Genomic DNA, 22,439 nt, shown 5'->3' on the forward strand with positions numbered 1-22,439 from the left:
TTACCATGGGAAGTATATTGAAGATACTTTGGCTTGATTCTACAATTCTACTCAAAAGGTCATGTCAGTTATTTCCTGAGAGTACAGCTTCATTATCTAGCGTATGGACAAACGTAATTCATATTATCCTTACTTCAATACCAAGCTCGGCATGGCCAGGTGCTTAGGACGCTCGACTGGAAATCTCAGGGTTGTGGGCTCGAATTTCTGTGACACCAAACATGCTCGCCCTTTCAGCCTTGGGGGCGTTATATTATGACGATCAATCCCATTATTCGTTGATAAAAGAATAACCCAAGAGTTGACGGTGGGTGGTGATCCTTCTTGTCTTACATGGCTAAATTTGGGACGGCTAGCGCAGATAGCCCTCGTGTAGTTTTGCGCGAAATTCAAAACAAACCAAACCTAACTTCAACAGTCCGCGATCTTATGTGGAAGACGACTTATTTAGTTTAATCTCTTTGGCATCGTTTAGATAGATTTCGTTTGAGTACAACACGCATATGTCCGTTCCTTACATTACCTGAAAGTGTCAGAGAGGTAAGCCTATTTGTGGACGTACTGCGAAACTGTTTTCTTTAAATGTTTGTTTGTTTTAGAATTTCGCGCAAAGCTACTTGAGGACTATCTGCGCTAGACGTCCCTAATTTTGCAGTGTAAGACTAGAGGAAAGGCAGCTGGTCATCATAACCCACCGACAACTCTAGTGCGACCCTCAGATTACGAGTCGCACGCTTGGCCATGCCGGGCCTGTTTTCTTTAAACACTTTATGAATGTTGACTGTGTTATTTCATGAACCTTTATCCAGTTAAAAACCTTCTAAGTTTCTTTTTATCTGTGTTTTAAGTGAACTAAAGATCAAAATTTGGTCTTCTCGTTGGAAAAGGTTGTGTGATAGTTATGTAGAATCAATAAGTGTTATTTTTAAATACGCGCGAGCGGGAACAAGATTGTGTTGGAAGTGATAAGACGTGATTACCACGTGGACAATTTGTTAAGCGATGGTCTCAATTTTAGAAGTGTGTGGTGAATCGTTTAATATTATGTCTTGAAAAAAAAAAGTAATTTCTGGCTTTTTCATTTGAAACAAAATGAATTAATTGTTATTTTACATATGTAAGTCATCTGTTTTATACCTTCGAGATAACATATTGAAATATCGGAATGTTACATATGTAAGTCATCTGTTTTATACCTTCGACATAACATATTGAAATATCGGAATGTTACTAATTCTAATTTTCGTCTTAAAGAGAAGTGATTACAAGTTTTGTTTAAAACGTACAAAAGCGGTCTGAGAGATATGTGTTATTTTTTATCCGTTGCACGGATTCTGTTGGTGCTTAAGGAAACATTCGTGAACGTGTAACTCTGAGTACATTTTTCGTTCTTTTCTCTGCCTTGTAATCTGTTAGACGTTTCCTCACATCTGTCATATCTTCATAAGTTTTTTATTTCATACCTCACAGTGGTACGTCTACGTGCTGGATACCGGATTTCGATATCCGTGCCACTGAGGGGCATGTACATAAAATACCAATGTTGTTGTTTTAGCTGAAATTTTTAGAAAATTTCAACCTTATAAAAGGTAACCAACGCAACACGAAGAGATACAGTTTAATATTGTTGGTTTGCTACAGTCAGTGTACTATAAACCTCGGAAGTAATAATTGTGATTAACGCCTATTAATCATAAAACTACAGATATTTGACCACGAACGTTTATATATTTCGAACATTACAAACGGTTGATCTTCAGAGAATTAACTTCGGACGTTAGAATTTCTTCGAGGACATAATATATTGTCGGCGGTGAAAAACGTACGTTTGTTTGTTTTTGAATTTAGCACAAAGCTACACGAAGGAAATCTACGCTAGCCATCCCTAATTTAGCAGTGTAAGACTAGAGGGAAGGCAGCTAGTCATCACCACCCACCGCCAACTCTTGGGCTACTCTTTTACCAACGAATAGTGGGATTGACCGTCACATTATAACGCCCCCATGGCTGAAAGGGCGAGCATTTTTGGTGCGAGCGGGATTCGAACTCGCGACCTTCGGATTATGAGTCGAACGCCTTAACACATTTGGCCATGCCGGGCCCCTTGCGGTTCTTGAATGAAACCAAACAGAAACTGGGCCAAAAATTATGTTATTATCTTTAAAATTATTTTGGCTTTATGGATTTAGCTGTTTCATTGTACTCTACCGAAAATCAAACAATAGTGAACACATAGTAGCAATAATTCTTTTATTGTTTTTTGTGCAGTGATTGTAAGAAACAATAATGAAATAAAATTACATCAACAAGTGTCAAATGTTCATTAGATATTTACAAGTACTAGAATGACGAAACGCACCCACGTGGTTAGCAAGAATAACGTTCATCACTTACCCTAATAATTAAAATAATAATAATTATAACCACGTATAAGATAAAAACGCTTATAAAAGTGTCAGCAGAGACAAAAGTCACACAGTTACAATTTATTTACAATAAAATATTGGGGTTTTCCCCAAAATAATGGCTGCTTTATTTCTTCAATTTCGAGGTAGCTGAGATTTATCGGTACTAAATAAGATGTCTTTTAAGTTACAATTGTTCCGAGTTCAACCACTGTGCATGCGCATATCGTACGTCTGACTAGTATATCCAGATTATTTCACTTGCCAACACTAGGCGTCGCTGTTTAAAATATTCAGTGGAAACATTTCTTCACATTTTATTTGTTCGGTTTTAATTTGTCGAGGTGTATGTGTTCATAAGATAAAAATATTCATATCTTCCCAAACATTTGAAACGTGTGTGACTACAGTGAAACTTTGATATATTGGCTGTATCCTAGTTTCGAATGAAGGCAGCCATTGAAGTGTATTGTTAAAAATTAGAAGAAAAAAACTATCCAATCAAAAGAGCTGAGAGAAAACGAGGAAAATGCAGTGAAAAGTCACTTGAAAGTGTGATTGTGATTCGTTGACGAACTATTTGCATAATTTATCAAGTGTGAGCGAAAACTTCGTTTTTATTCACAAGTAAAGCCTAAAGACGTCTATATCGTGACGTCACGTAATAGTATTGATAAAGTGGAAGTGTTTAAATACTGGGATATTCAAAGTTATTATTCGGTTTTAGATACTTCAATATGTTTCTGTCAGCTCCTTACTTACTGCTGTTGAATGTGAAATTCACACTTTTAATTTAAAACGTAATAAACGACCATAACATGAGATTAAATTACGGGGCGGTAAAGACTGGTTTTTGAATACTGTTTAGAAATTTATAATTAGGTAAGATAGTTAACTCCGAAGATGTACGCGTAAGTTGTAAATGTCTTATTTATTGTTGCGCATGCGCAATGCCATCACACGTCAAATCGCGACGTTACTATATACCTTTATATTTGCAATTATGTTGTCGTTCATGATGACGAGAAGCCGACTTGAAGTGAAATTCTGTTCTCGAGACGGTTGGTGTGGGTATTAAAACTTTAATTATAATAAACTACAGAACAATACAACAACTGCCACGACTTCTATGTTGGAGAAACAAGCAGAAAAATGGAAACTAAACAAAACAACACCTTCATACGTTTCTGAACACTGCAAATGAAACAAACACAACATAACCATAGAAAACACCCAGATATTGAGTAGGGAAACAAATATAAACAAACGCAAAATCAAAGAAGCCCGACTTATATGAGAAATTAAACGAGAATTAAACCAATATAAAGGAACACTTTTATACCTATACTAATTAATAACCTAACATCTAACTACAACGCCCCCTACATTACCGTATCCGTTTATACTCTCGTCCCTAAGACATGTGTCCCGCAACGGTCACATTCAAACTCTTTTTCTTAACATAAAGATGATATAAGAAGATTGTTCTGTACTTTATATTAATTAAAGTACCCATACCAGCCATCTTGAGATATACATGCGTGAGTGTGTGTGTATGTATGTATATATATACATATATATATTTTTACATTTATACACAAACACTGTGTAAAATTATTTTCAGTTTTTTCTCAAGAACTAGTTTATATACTATGATTATTGTAATCGAACGTATTTCCAGGTCATCAATTGTAATTCTCACGTTTCAATACAAATACATAGACATATAATATTGATGTGTCAAGTGTTTTCGTTTGTCCTTACGTCACTGTCTTCAGAACTTATATATTGTAGTTATCCCTCAAAAATAAAACAAACACGCAAGTCAAAGACCTTCGTCTGGAGAACCTTGTAAGGTCTAAGATGCGTTACATATTTGTAGCATTGTTCAAATACATATCATTTCAAGCACCAAAGATATTCTCTGAACACAAGTTGTTGTCACGGGTCTGACCTATTCGTGGTTTAGCAACGTATTGGTGACCTCGGATATGGAGAGAAGTGGATTGCCATCCTGTTTGACTGACTGTGGTTGACCGTTTTCTAGCCGCACCGAGAGACGCTGAAAAAGGACAGAACAAATAAACAAAAATTTGTTAAATACAAGAATAATTATTGAAACTTGCTTAAGTCCTTATACGAAGTGTTAATTTGCTTTAAATATAAGAAGAAACTATATTATATATATCACTTAGATAAGGATGTTATGTTGGCTGAGTCTATACAGAACATATTACATAATTTATTAGATAAACTCAAACAGAAAAATAACACCCCAATTTACTTTGTTCCACTTACTTTTTCCAAATAAACATTGAAATAAAAAAAATTGGAAAAAGTCTTGAAATGTAGATGAATTTATTCCATAAGTTATATAATTAAATATACAAGAATACCTAGTTTCATGTATACAAGAATACCTAGTTTCATGTATTTACATTTATTATTATTTAACCGCCTCGCTTCTTCTTTCTGGGTATTTGGGCATGTTTAATTTTTGAATACCCAGGAGGGTCGGGTGCACGAGACCTCTTCCTCCATCCCTAGCTTTCATGTTGGCTACTAGTAAGAATTTGTTGTTGTTGTAGATTTTGGGCCAGAGTATCCCACAGTACTCTGGCCCTGTTCAGGGCAATGTCCAGAGTATCCCACAGTACTCCAGCCTTTTTCAGGGCAATGTCTAGAGTATCCCACAGTACTCCAGCCCTTTTCAGGGCAATGTCCAGAGTATCCCACAGTACTCTGGCCCTTTCAGGGCAATGTCCAGAGTATCTCACAGTACTCTGGCCCTTTTCAGGGCAATGTCCAGAGTATCCCACAGCACTCCAGCCTTTTTCAGGGCAATGTCTAGAGTATCCCACAGTACTCCAGCCCTTTTCAGGGCAATGTCCAGAGTATCCCACAGTACTCTGGCCCTTTTCAGGGCAATGTCCAGAGTATCTCACAGTACTCTGGCCCTTTTCAGGGCAATGTCCAGATTATCCCACAGCACTCCAGCCTTTTTCAGGGCAATGTCTAGAGTATCCCACAGTACTCCAGCCCTTTTCAGGGCAATGTCAAGAGTATCCCACAGTACTCTGGCTCTTTTCAGGGCAATGTCCATGTATTGTCTTGATTTGCCCTTTTCTTCCTTTATCCATTTCATTTTTATTACTATTTAATATTTCTATTCGTTTTTTTGTTTTGTTTTTCACTTATATATATATATATATATTCCACTTTTCCATATATATTTATCGGAAAAATAAAATAATAAAAATAAAGGGAAAATAAAACAAACAAAAAAGCATAAATAAAATACAACTAGTTTTAAGCGTCCAGCGCGTGGTGGTCAGCATGATTTATATTTATAGGAGAGAGGTACTTAGAACTATGTTATCACGTCTAGCGCGTGGTGGTCAGCATGATTTATATTTATAGGAGAGAGGTACTTAGGACTATGTTTATCACGTCTAGCGCGTGGTGGTCAGCATGATTTATATTTATAGGAGAGAGGTACTTAGGACTATATTCATCACGTCTAGCACGTGGTGGTCAGCTTGATTTATATTTATAGGAGAGAGGTACTTAGGACTATGTTCATCACGTCTAGCGCGTGGTGGTCAGCATGATTTATATTTATAGGAGAGAGGTACTTAGGACTATATTCATCACGTCTAGCACGTGGTGGTCAGCATGATTTATATTTATAGGAGAGAGGTACTTAGGACTATGTTCATCACGTCTAGCGCGTGGTGGTCAGCATGATTTATATTTATAGGAAAGAGGTACTTAGGACTATGTACATCACGTCTAGTGCGTGGTGGTCAGCATGATTTATATTTATAGGAGAGAGGTACTTAGGACTATGTTTATCACGTCTAGCGCGTGGTGGTCAGCATGATTTATATTTATAGGAGAGAGGTACTTAGGACTATGTTCATCACGTCTAGCGCGTGGTGGTCAGCATGATTTATATTTATAGGAGAGAGGTACTTAGGACTATGTTATCACGTCTAGCACGTGGTGGTCAGCTTGATTTATATTTATAGGAGAGAGGTACTTAGGACTATGCTATCACGTCTAGCGCGTGGTGGTCAGCCTGATTTATATTTATAGGAGAGAGGTACTTAGGACTATGTTCATCACGTCTAGCGCGTGGTGGTCAGCATGATTTATATTTATAGGAGAGAGGTACTTAGGACTATGTTCATCACGTCTAGCGCGTGGTGGTCAGCATGATTTATATTTATAGGAGAGAGGTACTTAGGACTATATTCATCACGTCTAGCACGTGGTGGTCAGCTTGATTTATATTTATAGGAGAGAGGTACTTAGGACTATGTTCATCACGTCTAGCGCGTGGTGGTCAGCATGATTTATATTTATAGGAAAGAGGTACTTAGGACTATGTTCATCACGTCTAGCGCATGGTGGTCAGCATGATTTATATATATAGAAGAGACGTCCTTAGGACTATGTTCATCATATACGTAGTATCTGTCGAGATCACTCATTAAGTCATTTTTATGTCAATTCTTATTAAAATACTTTAGAGAATTATACAAGAATCTTACAGATATTGTATCCATGTTAACAAACTTGTACATGAATGTGGATGAAATGCCACGTGGTTCTTCATAGGCTGAAGTTAGAATTGAATTTTATATTTTTTGTACTTTGTGTAATTGGTTTTGTGTTATGTTTATCCAGGCTGGACATGCGTATTCTATTATAGGTCTGATGTATGTTTTGTATATTTTTATTATATTATCAGGTGATGTACCTTGATTTTTACTTAAAAGTCTTCTTGCATAATTTGCTCTTTTACAGATTCTAATCAGGATATTGTTTGTTTGCTTTATACACGTTCATTTGGTATCGTAAGTTAATCCTAAAAATTTAACAGAAGTAGCAGTCGGTAAAAGTGATCCGTTCATGTATAACTGTGGTGGATCACTTTTCAGTTTATTTGATCTACTGAATAGCATTACTTGGGTTTTCGGAATATTTATTTTTATTCTATATTTCTGGCAGTATTCTTCTATATTATTCAGGACTGGTTGGAGGTTTGTTGTTGCTATTGAAGGAGTGGGGGCACTTTTCCAGGCCGCTATATCGTCATCAAATTGTGATGCAAAACCTAAGTTTAGGTCCGACACAGGCATATTACTCACATACATGATAAATAATATAGGGCTAACTACCCCTCCCTGTGGAACTTCTGCCTGAGGTGAAAAGGCCCAGCATGGCCAGGTGGTTAAGGCGCTAGACTCGTAATCCGAAGGTGGCAGGTTCGAATCCCCGTCACACCAAACATGCTCACCCTTTTAGCTGTGAGGGCGTTATAACGGTACGGTAAATCTCACTATTCCTTGGTAAAAGAGTAGTCCAAAAGTTATATATGTAAAAACGGCTCGTTTGGGTTGAGAAAATATTTTACGTACTCAAACCAAACGAGCCGTTTTTGCATATATATTTCTCTACAAGTGGGTTTTCTCGACATCACTGATTGTTAGTCCAAAAGTTGGCGGTGGATGGCAATGACTAGCTGCCTTCCCTCTAGTCTTACACTGCTAAATTAGGGACAGCTAGCGCAGATAGCCATCGTGGAGCTTTGCGCGAAATTCAAAAACAAAGAAACCTAACCGAGTGCTAAAATATTCCAACGCTGTTCAGAGACTGTGGCGTTATATAAACTAAAGTTTCTTCTACACATTACTAAGTTTAGATTTTACAGGTTCATTTCCAAATAAATGTTTGGAAAACACCTTATGATTATTGTTGATGTTCATCACCTTTATGTTGTGAATGTTTTAGATCTTCAATGACTCGAAAGTAATAACAACTTAATCATAAGTTATTCTCAGTCTTAAAGAATATTGTAACATGTTTTTTGACCTGGCCAGTATCTGTTCTAACTTACCCTGGACGTTGTTACAGCTTAACTAGTAATTGTTCTAGATGACCCTTGACATTGTAACAACGTAGCAGTAAATGTTGTAGATGACCCTAGACATTGTAATAACCTGTCCAGTAACTGTTCTAGATGACCCTGGACGTTGTAACAACCTGTCCAGTAACTGTCCTACATGACCCTGGACGGTGTGACAACCTAACCAGTAACTGTTCTAGATGACCCTAGACGTTGTAACAACCTTACCAGTAAATGTTCTTGATGACCCTGGATGTTATAACAACCTAACCAGTAACTGTTCTAAAAGATGACAAAACAGAGACAATCGATGTTAATTAATTAACTAATTCAAAGACCTACTTTGAAAATTCGATGTTTTTTACTTAAAATCGATAGGTTGTAGAATATATAAAACCTATATATCCACTATATAAGTTTTGGACTTAAAACCGTGTGTTTTCTTATAACAAAGCCACGTCGCGATATCTACTGTGTATACCGATGGGAAGCAAACCCGTGATATTTGCATTGTAAATCAGAAGACTTACCACTATCCCATCGTGGGATATCGCCAGCTTTTAGGATTATAGTTTCAATTTAAAACCGCCAGGTGGTAGGATATATTGTTTTGATTTGAAACCGCCAGGTGTTAGAATGTATAGTTTCGATTTAAAACCACCAGGTGTTAAGATGTATAGTTTCGATTTAAAACCGCCAGGTATTAAGATGTATTGGTTTGATTTAACCTGCTGCGTATTAGGTTCATTCGTTTGCTTTTGAAATTCACGCAAAGCTAGTCAACGGCTATCAGTGCTGACTGTCCATAATTTCTCAGTGACGGACTAGACATAAGGTGGCTAGTGAACACTACCCACCCGCCAGCTGTTGGGTTACTGTTTATAAAAAAAGACAACAGGTGGGGTTGACAGTTACATTATAACGTCCACACCTATAAAAGAGCGAGCATATTCAGTAATGGGACTCGAACGAGCGACCCCATATTGCGAATCAAAAGCCCTAACCACAAAGTTAAACCAGGTCTGTTTTAATGATAATACGAGTTGAGGGTATAGTTGTTACCTCAACAACTGTAAAATAACGAACACTGTTGTTGTTGGTTAATAAGTTTAAGTACTCTCTTCAAGCAGTAACAAGTTGTTAATTAATAATAATTTATCCTAGGAATAGTACCACAAAACACCAACAGATGACAGCTCAATCTGAGACAGTATGGTGGGCTGCAGTTTGGAAACCATTGGAAAATGGAATGTTTCCGTAACACATTAACGTATAGCAACTCAAGCTGAAACAGCATGACAGATCCCAGTTTGGAAACTTTTGAGATATAGAAGAGTTCCGTAAAAAACGAACATGTGGCAACCCAAGCTAAGACAGTCTTGTGGACATTTGTTAAGAAATCCCTGAAGTGTAGAATAGTTCCGCAAAATACCAATAGGTGGCAATCAAAACTGAAATAGTCTGGTTCACTTCAATTTCGAAACCACATAGGAACCTCACAGTGAATGGCGAAAGAGAGTTCCACCTTTTTCAAACCTCTAAGTTAGCCGCTGCATATATGAACCCATTGAAGTGTTCTACTAGGGGGAGCATATATGAACCCATTGAAGTGTTCTAAAAGGGGGAGCATATCTGGAAGTGTTCTGAAGGAGGACATATATGAACCGACGGAAGTGCTCCAAACGGAGGACACATATGAATCCATGGAAGTGTTCTGAAATGGGCACTTATATGTATAATCCATGGAAGTGCTCTGAAGGAGGACATATATGAACCGACGGAAGTGCTCCAAACGGAGGACACATATGAATCCATGGAAGTGTTCTGAAATGGGCACTTATATAATCCATGGAAGTGTTCCATGGAAGTGTTCTGAACCGACGGAAGTGGGAGCACATATAATCCATGGAAGTGTTCTGAAATGGGCACTTATATGTATAATCCATGGAAGTGCTCTGAAGGAGGACATATATGAACCGACGGAAGTGCTCCAAACGGAGGACACATATGAATCCATGGAAGTGTTCTAACGGAGGTCATATAGGAATATATGGAAATGCTCCAGGTGGGGTACATATATGTCCCAATGGAAGTATTTTAGATATATATATATATATATCTGTCCATGGAAGTTCTTCAATAACAACGAACAAGTTAAAAACTCAACTGATTACTGTGCCCAGAAAATCCTGGAAATATCCATTATTATTAACACTCTGATCACTGAAAGGTTTTTCAGAGTCATTACAGATGTTTTGATCTAGAAAATATAACTTAATACAAACGTTACTTTAACATCACTAAATTTAATGTATTATTTTATTATATATAAACAAAATTTCACTTTCATTCTTCGTTTCCGTTCACGTTATGTTCTTATCTCACCTACTTTGTAGTCTGGTCGACACTTATCAAGGCTCTTTTACTTTTTATCTCACTATTTGTCTCTAATGGTTCAGCGGTAACTCTGAAGGCTGAGAAACATAGAAACCACGTTTAGATACTATTGGTGTACACAGCCCAAACAACCCCTTCTGTAGCTTCACGCTTACCTACAAACAAATATTTAATTATTTCTTTGAAGAAGTTTCTTGAATTCTCATTCGGATTACCAATATCTTGACTCCATATATCCGCTCTCGACTGGTACATTTGTTTTCGTTAAGCCACACAAAGGACTACCTATGCTGTGCACATCATAGGTGTCGAATTCCGCTTTTTAGGTTACAAGCCCTTGTAACTTATCGCTGAGTAACTATGGGATATCCACTTATCTGTCCGCCGTCCTCTACACAGGAAATCACTATCAAAACTGTGACATTCTAAACTCAAATCCTTATTCATGGTACATGGCAAAGGCTCAGCGGTAAGCCCCAAGACTTGGGGAACTAAAAAAACAGGTTTCGATACCCACAGAGCGCACAGCACAGAAAACCCGTTGTGTACCGTGGTAACAGCAAACAAAAACCTTCATCGTATTCCTATTGTTTGTACAAGTGTTATTATAGAACAATATTAATGCGAACAATAACATTTATTACACATGATTCCAGTCAGATACGAGTCCATTATTGTTACATGTTCAGTCAGACACGAGTCCATTATTGTTACATGTTCAGTCAGACACGAGTCCATTATTGTTACATGTTCAGTCAGATACGAGTCCATTATTGTTACATGTTCAGTCAGACACGAGTCCATTATTGTTACATGTTCAGTCAGAGACGAGTCCATTATTGTTACATGTTCAGTCAGATACAAGTCATTTTCTTTTTACATGTTCAGTCAGAGACGAGTCCATTATTGTTACATGTTCAGTCAGAGACGAGTCCATTATTGTTACATGTTCAGTCAGATACGAGTCCATTATTGTTACATGTTCAGTCAGATACGAGTCCATTATTGTTACATGTTCAGTCAGATACGAGTCCATTATTGTTACATGTTCAGTCAGATACGAGTCCACTATTGTTACATAGTGGAAAAGAAGACATCTAATTATTTTTTTTAGATTAGCCACGTGTGACTGAGTCAGATAGATATGGAAACTAGATAAAATTTAAGTATAATTTTCCAATCCGCCATTTGGTTACGGGCATGATATATCAAAGCACTCGGTCACACTTGATAACTCTGGTACATTTTAACACATCGCTTTGTAAAAGTAACCATTAGAGATATATAGACAACGAGAGAGAACATACTCCACGTTGACGAGATACAACAGTTTATTGGGGTGGTATTTAAAGAGAACATACTCCACGTTGACGAGATACAACAGTTTATTGGGGTGGTATTTAAACAGGAAACAACGATTTTCTGTTGTTTTGGGGAATTACTCAAATAAAGTTTTTGTTTTGTTTTTCAATGTCTGATTTTCAGGAACCAGATGTGATTCGAGCGCCATCTATTGTGACTACTGCTCTGCAAGTATCTTTAGTTAGTTGTGGTGAGAGATGGATGTGATTTTACAAAATTAAAACAACATGATTACACACTGTATTTACTTTTGCCTCGCTCTTTATATTTTATATTCTGAAGTGATAAAGAAAATCAAATCTAACTTCATGTTACTTAATTATGTTGTGAAAGAAAGTTCCTTAATAAATCGTACGTAAAGTAACAGAACGTGTTTCAAGTATCGTTAGCTAAGCCTTTTTTTTTAAAGGGGGGTGTTTGTTGGTTTGAGGCCAAGCACAAAGCTACACAATGAGCTATCTGTGCTCTGCTCATGACGGGTATCGAAACCCGGTTTCTTGTGTTCTAAGTCCACTGGTGGGGGGGGGAGGAGAAAGTGAAACGTGTGGATTGTTTAGGGTAAGAAATAACACAGGTTCTCTGTTGTTACTAAATCCATAACAAACACACAGGTTCTCTGTTGTTACTAAACCCATAACAAACACACTGGTTCTCTGTTGTTACTAAATCCATAACAAACACACAGGTTCTCTGTTGTTACTAAATCCATAACAAACACACAGGTTCTCTGTTGTTACTAAACCCATAACAAACACACAGGTTCTCTGTTGTTACTAAACCCATAACAAACACACAGGTTCTCTGTTGTTACTAAATCCATAACAAACACACAGGTTCTCTGTTGTTACTAAACCCATAACAAACACACAGGTTCTCTGTTGTTACTAAATCCATAACAAACACACAGGTTCTCTGTTGTTACTAAACCCATAACAAACACACAGGTTCTCTGTTGTTACTAAATCCATAACAAACACACAGGTTCTCTGTTGTTACTAAACCCATAACAAACACACAGGTTCTCTGTTGTTACTAAATCCATAACAAACACACAGGTTCTCTGTTGTTACTAAACCCATAACAAACACACTGGTTCTCTGTTGTTACTAAATCCATAACAAACACACAGGTTCTCTGTTGTTACTAAACCCATAACAAACACACAGGTTCTCTGTTGTTAGGTTCTCTGTTGTTACTAAACCCATAACAAACACACAGGTTCTCTGTTGTTACTAAACCCATAACAAACACACAGGTTCTCTGTTGTTACTAAATCCATAACAAACACACAGGTTCTCTGTTGTTACTAAACCCATAACAAACACACAGGTTCTCTGTTGTTACTAAATCCATAACAAACACACAGGTTCTCTGTTGTTACTATTCAGTTGGCTTTACTAACTTTTTTATTATATCAACTTACATTCAGAATTCTGTAGTGTTAACACTTAATAAAAATCCATAACAAACACACAGGTTCTCTGTTGTTACTATTCAGTTGGCTTTACTAACTTTTTTATTATATCAACTTACATTCAGAATTCTGTAGTGTTAACACTTAATAAAAATCCATAACAAACACACAGGTTCTCTGTTGTTACAATTCAGTTGGCTTTACTAACTTTTTTATTATATCAACTTACATTCAGAATTCTGTAGTGTTAACACTTAATAAAAATCCATAACAAACACACAGGTTCTCTGTTGTTACTATTCAGTTGGCTTTACTAACTTTTTTATTATATCAACTTACATTCAGAATTCTGTAGTGTTAACACTTAATAAAAATCCATAACAAACACACAGGTTCTCTGTTGTTACTATTCAGTTGGCTTTACTAACTTTTTTATTATATCAACTTACATTCAGAATTCTGTAGTGTTAACACTTAATAAAAATCCATAACAAACACACAGGTTCTCTGTTGTTACTATTCAGTTGGCTTTACTAACTTTTTTATTATATCAACTTACATTCAGAATTCTGTAGTGTTAACACTTAATAGCATATCACAGGTCCTTACCGTAAAGCCGACAGACCCTATGTTCCATTTATTTTAAAGTTAAAACAGGGACTTGACCCCACCCAGCCAACTGTCTCTACACATCACTGTATTTGTCCAATTTTTCCGGTTAGCTCTTTACTCTAAGTGTTATAACGGGGAATAATATCAAATAACTTAAATTCATGTAATATATATATATGGGCCCCACTGGTACCGAATAGTGTTACAGTCAAATGTTTGTCAAAATGTGAAGTTCACGAGCTGATGGCCCGACACGGTCAGGTCGTTAAGGCTCTCGACTCGTAATCCGAGGGTCGTGGGTTCGAATCCCCATTGCACCAAACATGCTCGCCTTTTCAGCCGTGGGGGCGTTATAACGTGACGGTCAATCCCACTATTCGTTGGTAAAGAGTAGCCCAAGAGTTGGCGGTGGGTGGTGACGACTAGCTGCCTTCCCTCCAGTCTTACACTACTAAATTACACTACTTGTAGCTTTGCGCGAAATTCAAAGACAGTCAAACAAATCCCCATCACAGATGAACCATTGTCACGTGCTTAGATCAATTAACCATGCATGCTACACATCCCTGTGGTAGCTCACGGTTATAATCCGTGGTTTAATTCCAGTGGTGCACAGTGCTGATAGCTTATTGTGCAATTTTGTGCTTAAATAAACACAAAAGTACAATGTAAATATATGTGTGTGTATTATAAGAAGCAATGAATGGGTCAGTTGTTTCGCATGTAAAAAAGTGTTAGTGTAAGCGTTCAGTTATCTAGACACGTGCCCAGCAACGCTCAGTTGCAAACTCTCTTTGTTAGCCTGGAGATGACCTAAGAAGGTCGAAACATTGTCCGGTAGTTTATTTTAATGTATAATTCATAAGAATTCTTTCTTTTTCCTCATGTTATTGCTTTTACTGACTCAAATGGACATAGTATCCTTACCTCCTGAACCATTTCTGGACCATATACTGACATAGATGCCCCTCCGTAGTGGACAGAGGTCATCATTTTGGCCATACTCGGACTAGAGTTCTTGTTAGGAGAAGAAGACCGACTGGTCGAGGGGTTGGTGTTCCACTTAGAAGCTTGAGAACCATTGGTTAACAAATCTTCTGCGTGATTCGTGTACCTCGGAAGTTTTCCGTCAAATATTGAAGCCCCATTATCATGGCCCCCATAAGGGCGAGTGAAGGAGTTGCTCCACATTAGCACGCTCTGTCTCGCGTCGTTGTAAAAGGTGGACGGTTCAAAAGATTCGCTCTCGATTTTAATAGTACTTTTAGAAATATGCAGAGGGTCCCTTAGGTGACTGGGTATCGTCGTAGTTTTGGGTCGAATAATGTTAACACAGTCTGTTTCCACAGCCACCGGCACTCCAGCTAGGCTGAAGTTCATGGTGGAATCCCTGTCCAACGAAGTTAATAAAGGTTGAATACCTCCCGTTGACGCACTCATAAGACGCCCCCTCAGTTGAGCACCATGGTCATTAGTTTTGGGGCAACCTTCACAACAGGATGACTTGGTAGCTACCTGTTGCACGAGCTGGGAAACGTCTCCGTTAAACTTTGTAACGTCCAGTTGACAATGGTAGATCTTATTGTCTTGGTTGAGTTGTGAACGGTGAGGGTAGGCGGCAGGGAAACACTTCCTTGCAGTAGGGCTTACGTCCAGAAATCCGTTAGTTGGATACTGAGCAGTGTGATAGTCTGGGTAGCAACCACCAAGGTGACGGTAAGGAAGATAATTTTCAGGGTTTAGGAACCGGGTATTATCAATGTTTGTGAAAAGGTTCTGAGGCATTGCTGCGTAAGGTACAAGTCCGCTCACATTGTCCGTCGGGTAGACATTATAGCTAGGTTTATCTAAGAAGGCGTCGTGAGGAAGTTTCCACTTTCGGCACGTGTTAAATAAGTCCTTAATTTGTGACTTGTACTTGCGGCTTCGCTGACAGCGAAGAACGAAGTCGTTGTCTGTAAGAAGGCCACTGCGGTCTGCTAGGACATCCAAACCTCCGTCCAAATAGGTCACTTTAAAATCCATTGTCCTTTTACCAAGCAAGTCTCTGCCTTCTTCTTCCCTATAGACATGAGAACACGTTTTATGAACAGAAACATTAATCTGTGCTCCGTGTCGTCGTAAGGAAGCTCAGAGTGATAATATAATAATAAACTATACAACTTCGATATATTCATAAATAGTTTACTATCATCAACCCGAATAACTTGTTAAATAGAATTATCAATTATAAGCTGGTTCTAACCTTACATCTAAATAATCGCTTTACCCAATAATCGTTTGTAATTTCTACAGGTGTCCGCAGGGTGTGGGAGAGGCAAGAGAGGGTATTGCCCTCCCTGGAAAATGAGAAACATAATTCTTTATTTATTCATTCAACAACGGTGATTTCTACAGGAGACAAGGCCTAACACGTTATATATTTATTCATTCAATAACGGTGATTTCTACAGGAGACAAGGCCTAACACGTTATATATTTATTCATTCAACAACGGTATTTCTACAGGAGACAAGGCCTAACGCGTTATATATTTATTTATTCAACAACGGTGATTTCTACAGGAGACAAGGCCTAACACGTTATATATTTATTCATTCAACAACGGTGATTTCTACAGGAGACAAGGCCTAACACGTTATATATTTATTCATTCAACAACGGTGATTTCTACAGGAGACAAGGCCTAACACGTTATATATTTATTCATTCAATAACGGTGATTTCTACAGGAGACAAGGCCTAAGACGTTATATATTTATTTATTCAACAACGGTGATTTTTACAGGAGACAAGGCCTAACGCGTTATATATTTATTTATTCAACAACGGTGATTTCTACAGGAGACAAGGCCTAACACGTTATATATGTATTGATTCGTCCAGTTTGCTGTAACGAAGCGGAACAAACCGAAAACATTCAAAACAACTTTGTCAATATATATTGTCACTAGTGCGGTTTTACCCAACATTAACAAAGTAAATTGGTAATTAATTAATTTTAAAATGTTTAGCTGTTCTCTTACTCTTTAAGGTCTATCAGATGGTTTTCCTATTATTCCTAAATAAATTGATGAAATTAATATGCATTTATACCAGTTATTAGATCTTAGAGATAAGTAAAAAGGCTTAGATTAGCTTTTCTATGGGTCATATAATGTCTTGGATCAGTGGAGCACACACTGATGGTTTGTCGGTGAATCATTAAGTTGTTATATGTTAATATAATATAGGCAGATTAGAATTTGAAAACGTTAAATTTGATTAACGAATTAAATGAAATTTAAATGTTATTTGTCACGATGGTGATAATTATTCAACTTTAGACACGTGAAGATTTGCGGGAAATTCAACAAAGAAATGGACACCACAGATAACACGTAAAGATTTGCGGGAAATTCAACAAAGAGATGGACACCACAGATATAGATAATTATTTTACTAAAACCCATATAATGATTTTATTAATCAAGAATGAAAAAAATAAAACTGATAAATACAGAAAGACCATAAGACGTATTACGTGAATATTAGGGCCAATACGTAGTTCAATTAGTGTATTGTAACAGTTTACCGAAGACGTAACATTTCGGGGTCGGGTAAGAATGTATTATAAAGATGTGTAATATTATTTAAGTTTACAAAAAATACCTAATTATTTCTAAACTTAAATGTAAAAACACTGTATATACTACAGTGATAATGTATTCTATGTTTTATTTTATCTTTGCCAAACGGAATAAATTCAGATTATCCACATATGATCTAATCACATTCGTAACTGTATTAACCCTCTATAATATTGAGTAGTTGAAAATAAACCTTAAGCCTAACTTGGAATACAGTTTAGATATCTTACATTAGAGGCCTATGTGTACACAAGATGAAGTCTGGTTTGCTATTTTTATAAACAAGTCGAGCACTGGACTGAACCCATTGGCACTTCCCGACCTTCGTCACCAACCTATAAGCAATAAGACCAGATGCTCCCGTCTTCAGGACTAAACAAAATAGAAGAAAGAATCATCTAATGAAGACTTAGTTATAATCAAGTTACTTCACCAGTTTCAGTGTGTTACTGTTAATATCACGCCGTTAAGAATTATAATTACCCAAGATATCTTGTCTGTTAGATTTTTGGGAACAAATACTTTTCTGTTTACAAAAAAACAACAGTTCTGATAAACATTGTAAAGTACACTTTAACATTGTTTTATTTCTCGTGTCTTTCTGTTTGGTGCACTTGAAACTATCGAGTTCTTTATAAATATTTAGATACTTGGACACGAAGTCAGAAATGTGTTGCTTAGAGCATTCGTCACTTTAACAAAATTGTATAATTAACGTGCCGGAACTGGAGCATTTCTTTAAAACAAATGAAGTTTAACGGCCCACGATGTGAATATTATTCTTATTATAGGTTTAAAGTTAAATTTATAAGAATAAGATAAATGAAAACTGATTAGAATTTGTTCATATTTTACCATGAATACATGAAGGAGTTACAATCACGGAGAAAATAACACAATATATTCTCGAAAATTTATATTTAATTTAGAGTAATTACTGCAAATAAACTCGAGAGATGGCGCTAAAAGACACTGCAGATAATCTGATACGTATAAATATCTATACTTAGAAAATTTACCTGTTGTTTTCTTTGTAATAACAATTTTTGAGAAACAAAGAGTAGCGCTGGACAGTTTCGAAAAAATGATTAAAATATTTTATTTTCTGTCTGTTAAACATATTCAACTAGAAAATAAGTTTCCTCAGAAATGATTTAAAATATACGACACCCTAAAACCATTTTCCTTTTCGAGCAAGTTATTTTTCCTTCACCAAGATGAATTTTCAAACAACTATAATGAAACTTCTTTGGTCAGAACAAATACAACTTTTATGAAATGTACATTTTAGGGAACACTATCTGTGTTATTCGACGATGTCTGTTTTTCATGTGTAGAAACGACAAGATGCAAATTGTAAACCTAATAATGAACATATTTCTTGTTTTAATTTATAGCACATACGAAGTACGAAGGTCTTTCTCACATCGAATGTTTTCATGCAGTTTGTCACAAATTTTTTTCGTCAAACGCTACAAATTTCATGCGCGAGTAGTCCGGATTACATATTCTCTTTTCCATTCTATTTGTTTTTGAATTTCGCGTAAAGCTACTCGAGGACTACCTGCGCTAGCCGTCCCAAATTTAGCACTGTAAGACTAGAAGGATGGAAGCTAGTCATCACCATCCACTGCCAACTCTTTTACCAACGAATAGTAGGACTGATCGTCTCATTATAACGCCCCCACGGTGCGACGGTGATTCGAACCCACGGCCCTCAAATTACAATTCGAACGCATTAACCCACCTAGACATGCCGGGCCTTTCCATTCGGAATTACGTTATCTGATTTTTTTTTATTGAAACGAGTATGGTGCGCAGTAAGAAAATGTCGTTGACCTCACGTGACCAATGGCTTCAAATTCAACTTTAGTTTTTTATTTGCAATGTATTTCAAACAACACTTAACCGCATGTAGTTTAGTAAAGAAGTGGACATTTTACTACATACAGTTTATTTGAGCTGTCAACGATAAAGTTTAAATTCTCAGTAAAAATGTTGACTTACCTTCCTGATGTGCATTGGCGACGTAAATGAGGTCATCAAAATGGACTAGATCATAACCTCCTTTACTAGCAAGGTCAGCATCTGCGTATCCAAGGAGCTGCTTCCCTCTAGTGGAGAATACATACAATACAAAATCGTAAATATCGGTAAGGAGAAATGAATGGATGCTTTCAAATACATAAATTTCTGAGCTTAAATCAATCATACACAACTTACCTCAAACTTTCAGATTAATTGACGTCTTATAGTAAATAAAATTACAAAATAGACAGTATAAACCTAGACATATTAATAATTGAAACTATAACATTCATATATATATGTGGGTAAATTACGAATATATATTGAAGTTCCAAAACGTCATAACTAAATATAACTTATGAATATAAATTATTTTTTAAATATAAATTACTCAATAGTTTAGTGTCCTCATAATTAAGAGTGCTATTGTTATTATTACATTATTAATAACAATGTAATTTCAGCGTTTTAAAACTAAGACAGTTTAATTTTGAAACACTGGAGATAGTGGAATATAAAACTTTCTAGACCTTTGCAGTAAATAATAAATAGATAATACACTTCTGGCCAAAATCTTAAGACCAATGAACATAAAGAAAAAATATGCATTTTGCGTTGTCAGACTCAACCACTTATTTGAGCAGAACTTCGAAAGATGAAAATAAGAAAAGTGAAAAAAAACAAAAAACGTTTTTAGTATTTAATATGGAAAATGTGAACACTATGAAATTAGCCTAAATACTAGCTGATCAAAAGTTTAAGACCATACTGAAACGAAGCGTTAATTGGTAAACACGTAACGAAATTTAGTCATTTGTGTTCAAGCATTAACATTGTCAGCATCTCCCACTGACATCTCCTGTGTTACCTTGGGTAAAAACATGGCAAAGGCTAAAACGTTGACAGTTTGAACGTGGCAGAATTGTCGAGCTGCAAAAGCAAAGTCTCTCTCAACGTGCCATTACTGGTGAGATTGGGGGTAGTAAAACTGCTTTTGCAACTTACTTAAAAGACCCTGAGGGATACGGAACGAGAATTTCAAGTGGTCGGCCCAAGAAAATTTCGCCGGCGATGAGCAGGAGAATTCGACGGGTTGCCCGGCAAGACACCAGCCGATCGTCCAACCAGATTAAGACCCTTACGGACGCAGAATACAGCTCAAGAACAATAAGACGGCATCTACGAGAGAAAGGCTTTAAAAACCGTAAACGTCTTCAAAGGCCACGCCTCCATCCACACCACGAATCAGCTCGGTTAAACTTTGCTTAGAAGCACCAAACATGGGACGTAAAAAAGTGGAAGAAGGTTTTGTTCTCTGATGAGAAAAAATTTAACCGGGATGGTCCAGATGGCTTCCAATGTCACAGGCAAGATAAGGATATTTCACCGGAGACCATTTCTTCACGATGCAGTGGAGAAGGTTCCATCATGATTTGGGGTGCTTTCTCCTTCCATGGAACAATGGAGCTTCAGGTTATACAGGGGCGTCAAACAGCGGCTGGCTTCATTGGCATGTTTGAGAGAGCATCCTTATTGACTGAAGGCCCTCGCTTGTGTGGAAATGACTGTATCTTTCAGCAGGACAACGCTGCAATCCACAATGTCGGCAGAACAAAGGACATTTTTATGGCGAATAACGTGATTCTTTTGGATCATCCAGCGTGTTCGCCCGAACCGAACGCCATTGAAAATGTTTCGGGGTGGATGGCAAGGGAAATGGACGTCAATTCCAAACAGTACATGACCTTCGTGAAGCCATCTTCACCACTTGGAATAACATTCCAGCCAGCCTTCTGCAAACGCCTATATCGACCATGCCAAAGCGATGACGGCTGTGCAACTCATTACTGAGATTTCTTGTTGGGCATTTCCTACCCTCTTTAGGTCTTCTTTTTTATATGGTCTTAAACTTTTGACCAGCTAGTATTTAGGCTAATTTCATAGTGTTCACATTTTCTCTATTAAATACTAATAAAGTTTTTTATTTTATTTTCTCTTTTCGTCTTTCGAAGCTCTACTCAAATAAGTGGTTGAGTCTAACAACGCAAAATGCATATTTTTTCTTTATGTTCATTGATCATAAGAATTTTGCCAGCAGTTTATTTATACACTTCTGTGTTACTAAATTGGAGTTAAAAATATAGTGTTACAGCGACATGTCTGTGGACTTTCAAGGCTAGGAACAGGGTTTCGATACCCTTGGTTGACAGAGCGACATGTCTGTGGACTTACAAGGCTAGGAACAGGGTTTCGATACCCTTGGTTGACAGAGCGACATGTCTGTGGACTTACAAGGCTAGGAACAGGGTTTCGATACCCTTGGTTGACAGAGCGACATGTCTGTGGACTTACAAGGCTAGGAACAGGGTTTCGATACCCTTGGTTGACAGAGCGACATGTCTGTGGACTTACAAGGCTAGGAACAGGGTTTCGATACCCTTGGTTGATACAGAACGTCTGTGGACTTACAAGACTAGGAACAGGGTTTCGATACCCTTGGTTGATACAGAATGTCTGTGGACTTACAAGGTTAGGAACAGGGTTTCGATACCCTTGGTTGACAAGGAACGTCTGTGGACTTACAAGGTTAGGAACAGGGTTTCGATACCCTTGGTTGATACAGAATGTCCATTGTAAAACTTCGCGCTTAACTATAAACAAAAACATATTCACCTTTT

The 22,439-nt window shown here is 37.1% G+C and overlaps 1 protein-coding gene across 5 annotated transcripts in view; it reads right to left on the reverse strand.

Annotated features, from left to right (window-relative positions):
• Window positions 1-2,216: 2,216 nt before the first annotated feature.
• The window catches only part of LOC143250415 (uncharacterized), a 209,273-nt gene continuing 189,050 nt past the window's right edge, over window positions 2,217-22,439 (reverse strand). For 3 of the 5 annotated variants that reach the window (XM_076500880.1, XM_076500878.1, XM_076500877.1), the window contains exons 8-11: window positions 19,741-19,847; window positions 17,964-18,105; window positions 15,032-16,166; window positions 2,219-4,467 (exon numbers count right to left, since the gene is read on the reverse strand). In XM_076500880.1, the coding sequence (XP_076356995.1) occupies window positions 4,360-4,467; window positions 15,032-16,166; window positions 17,964-18,105; window positions 19,741-19,847 (1,492 nt within the window). In that variant the 3' untranslated portion in view covers window positions 2,219-4,359. Of the gene's footprint in view, window positions 4,468-15,031; window positions 16,167-17,963; window positions 18,106-19,740; window positions 19,848-22,439 lie in introns of all 5 variants that reach the window. The other 2 variants (XM_076500879.1, XM_076500876.1) reach the window with 2 other exon arrangements.

Source organism: Tachypleus tridentatus, chromosome 5 (assembly GCF_004210375.1).
Source record: "Tachypleus tridentatus isolate NWPU-2018 chromosome 5, ASM421037v1, whole genome shotgun sequence".
Classification (NCBI taxonomy): Eukaryota; Metazoa; Arthropoda; class Merostomata; order Xiphosura; family Limulidae; genus Tachypleus; species Tachypleus tridentatus.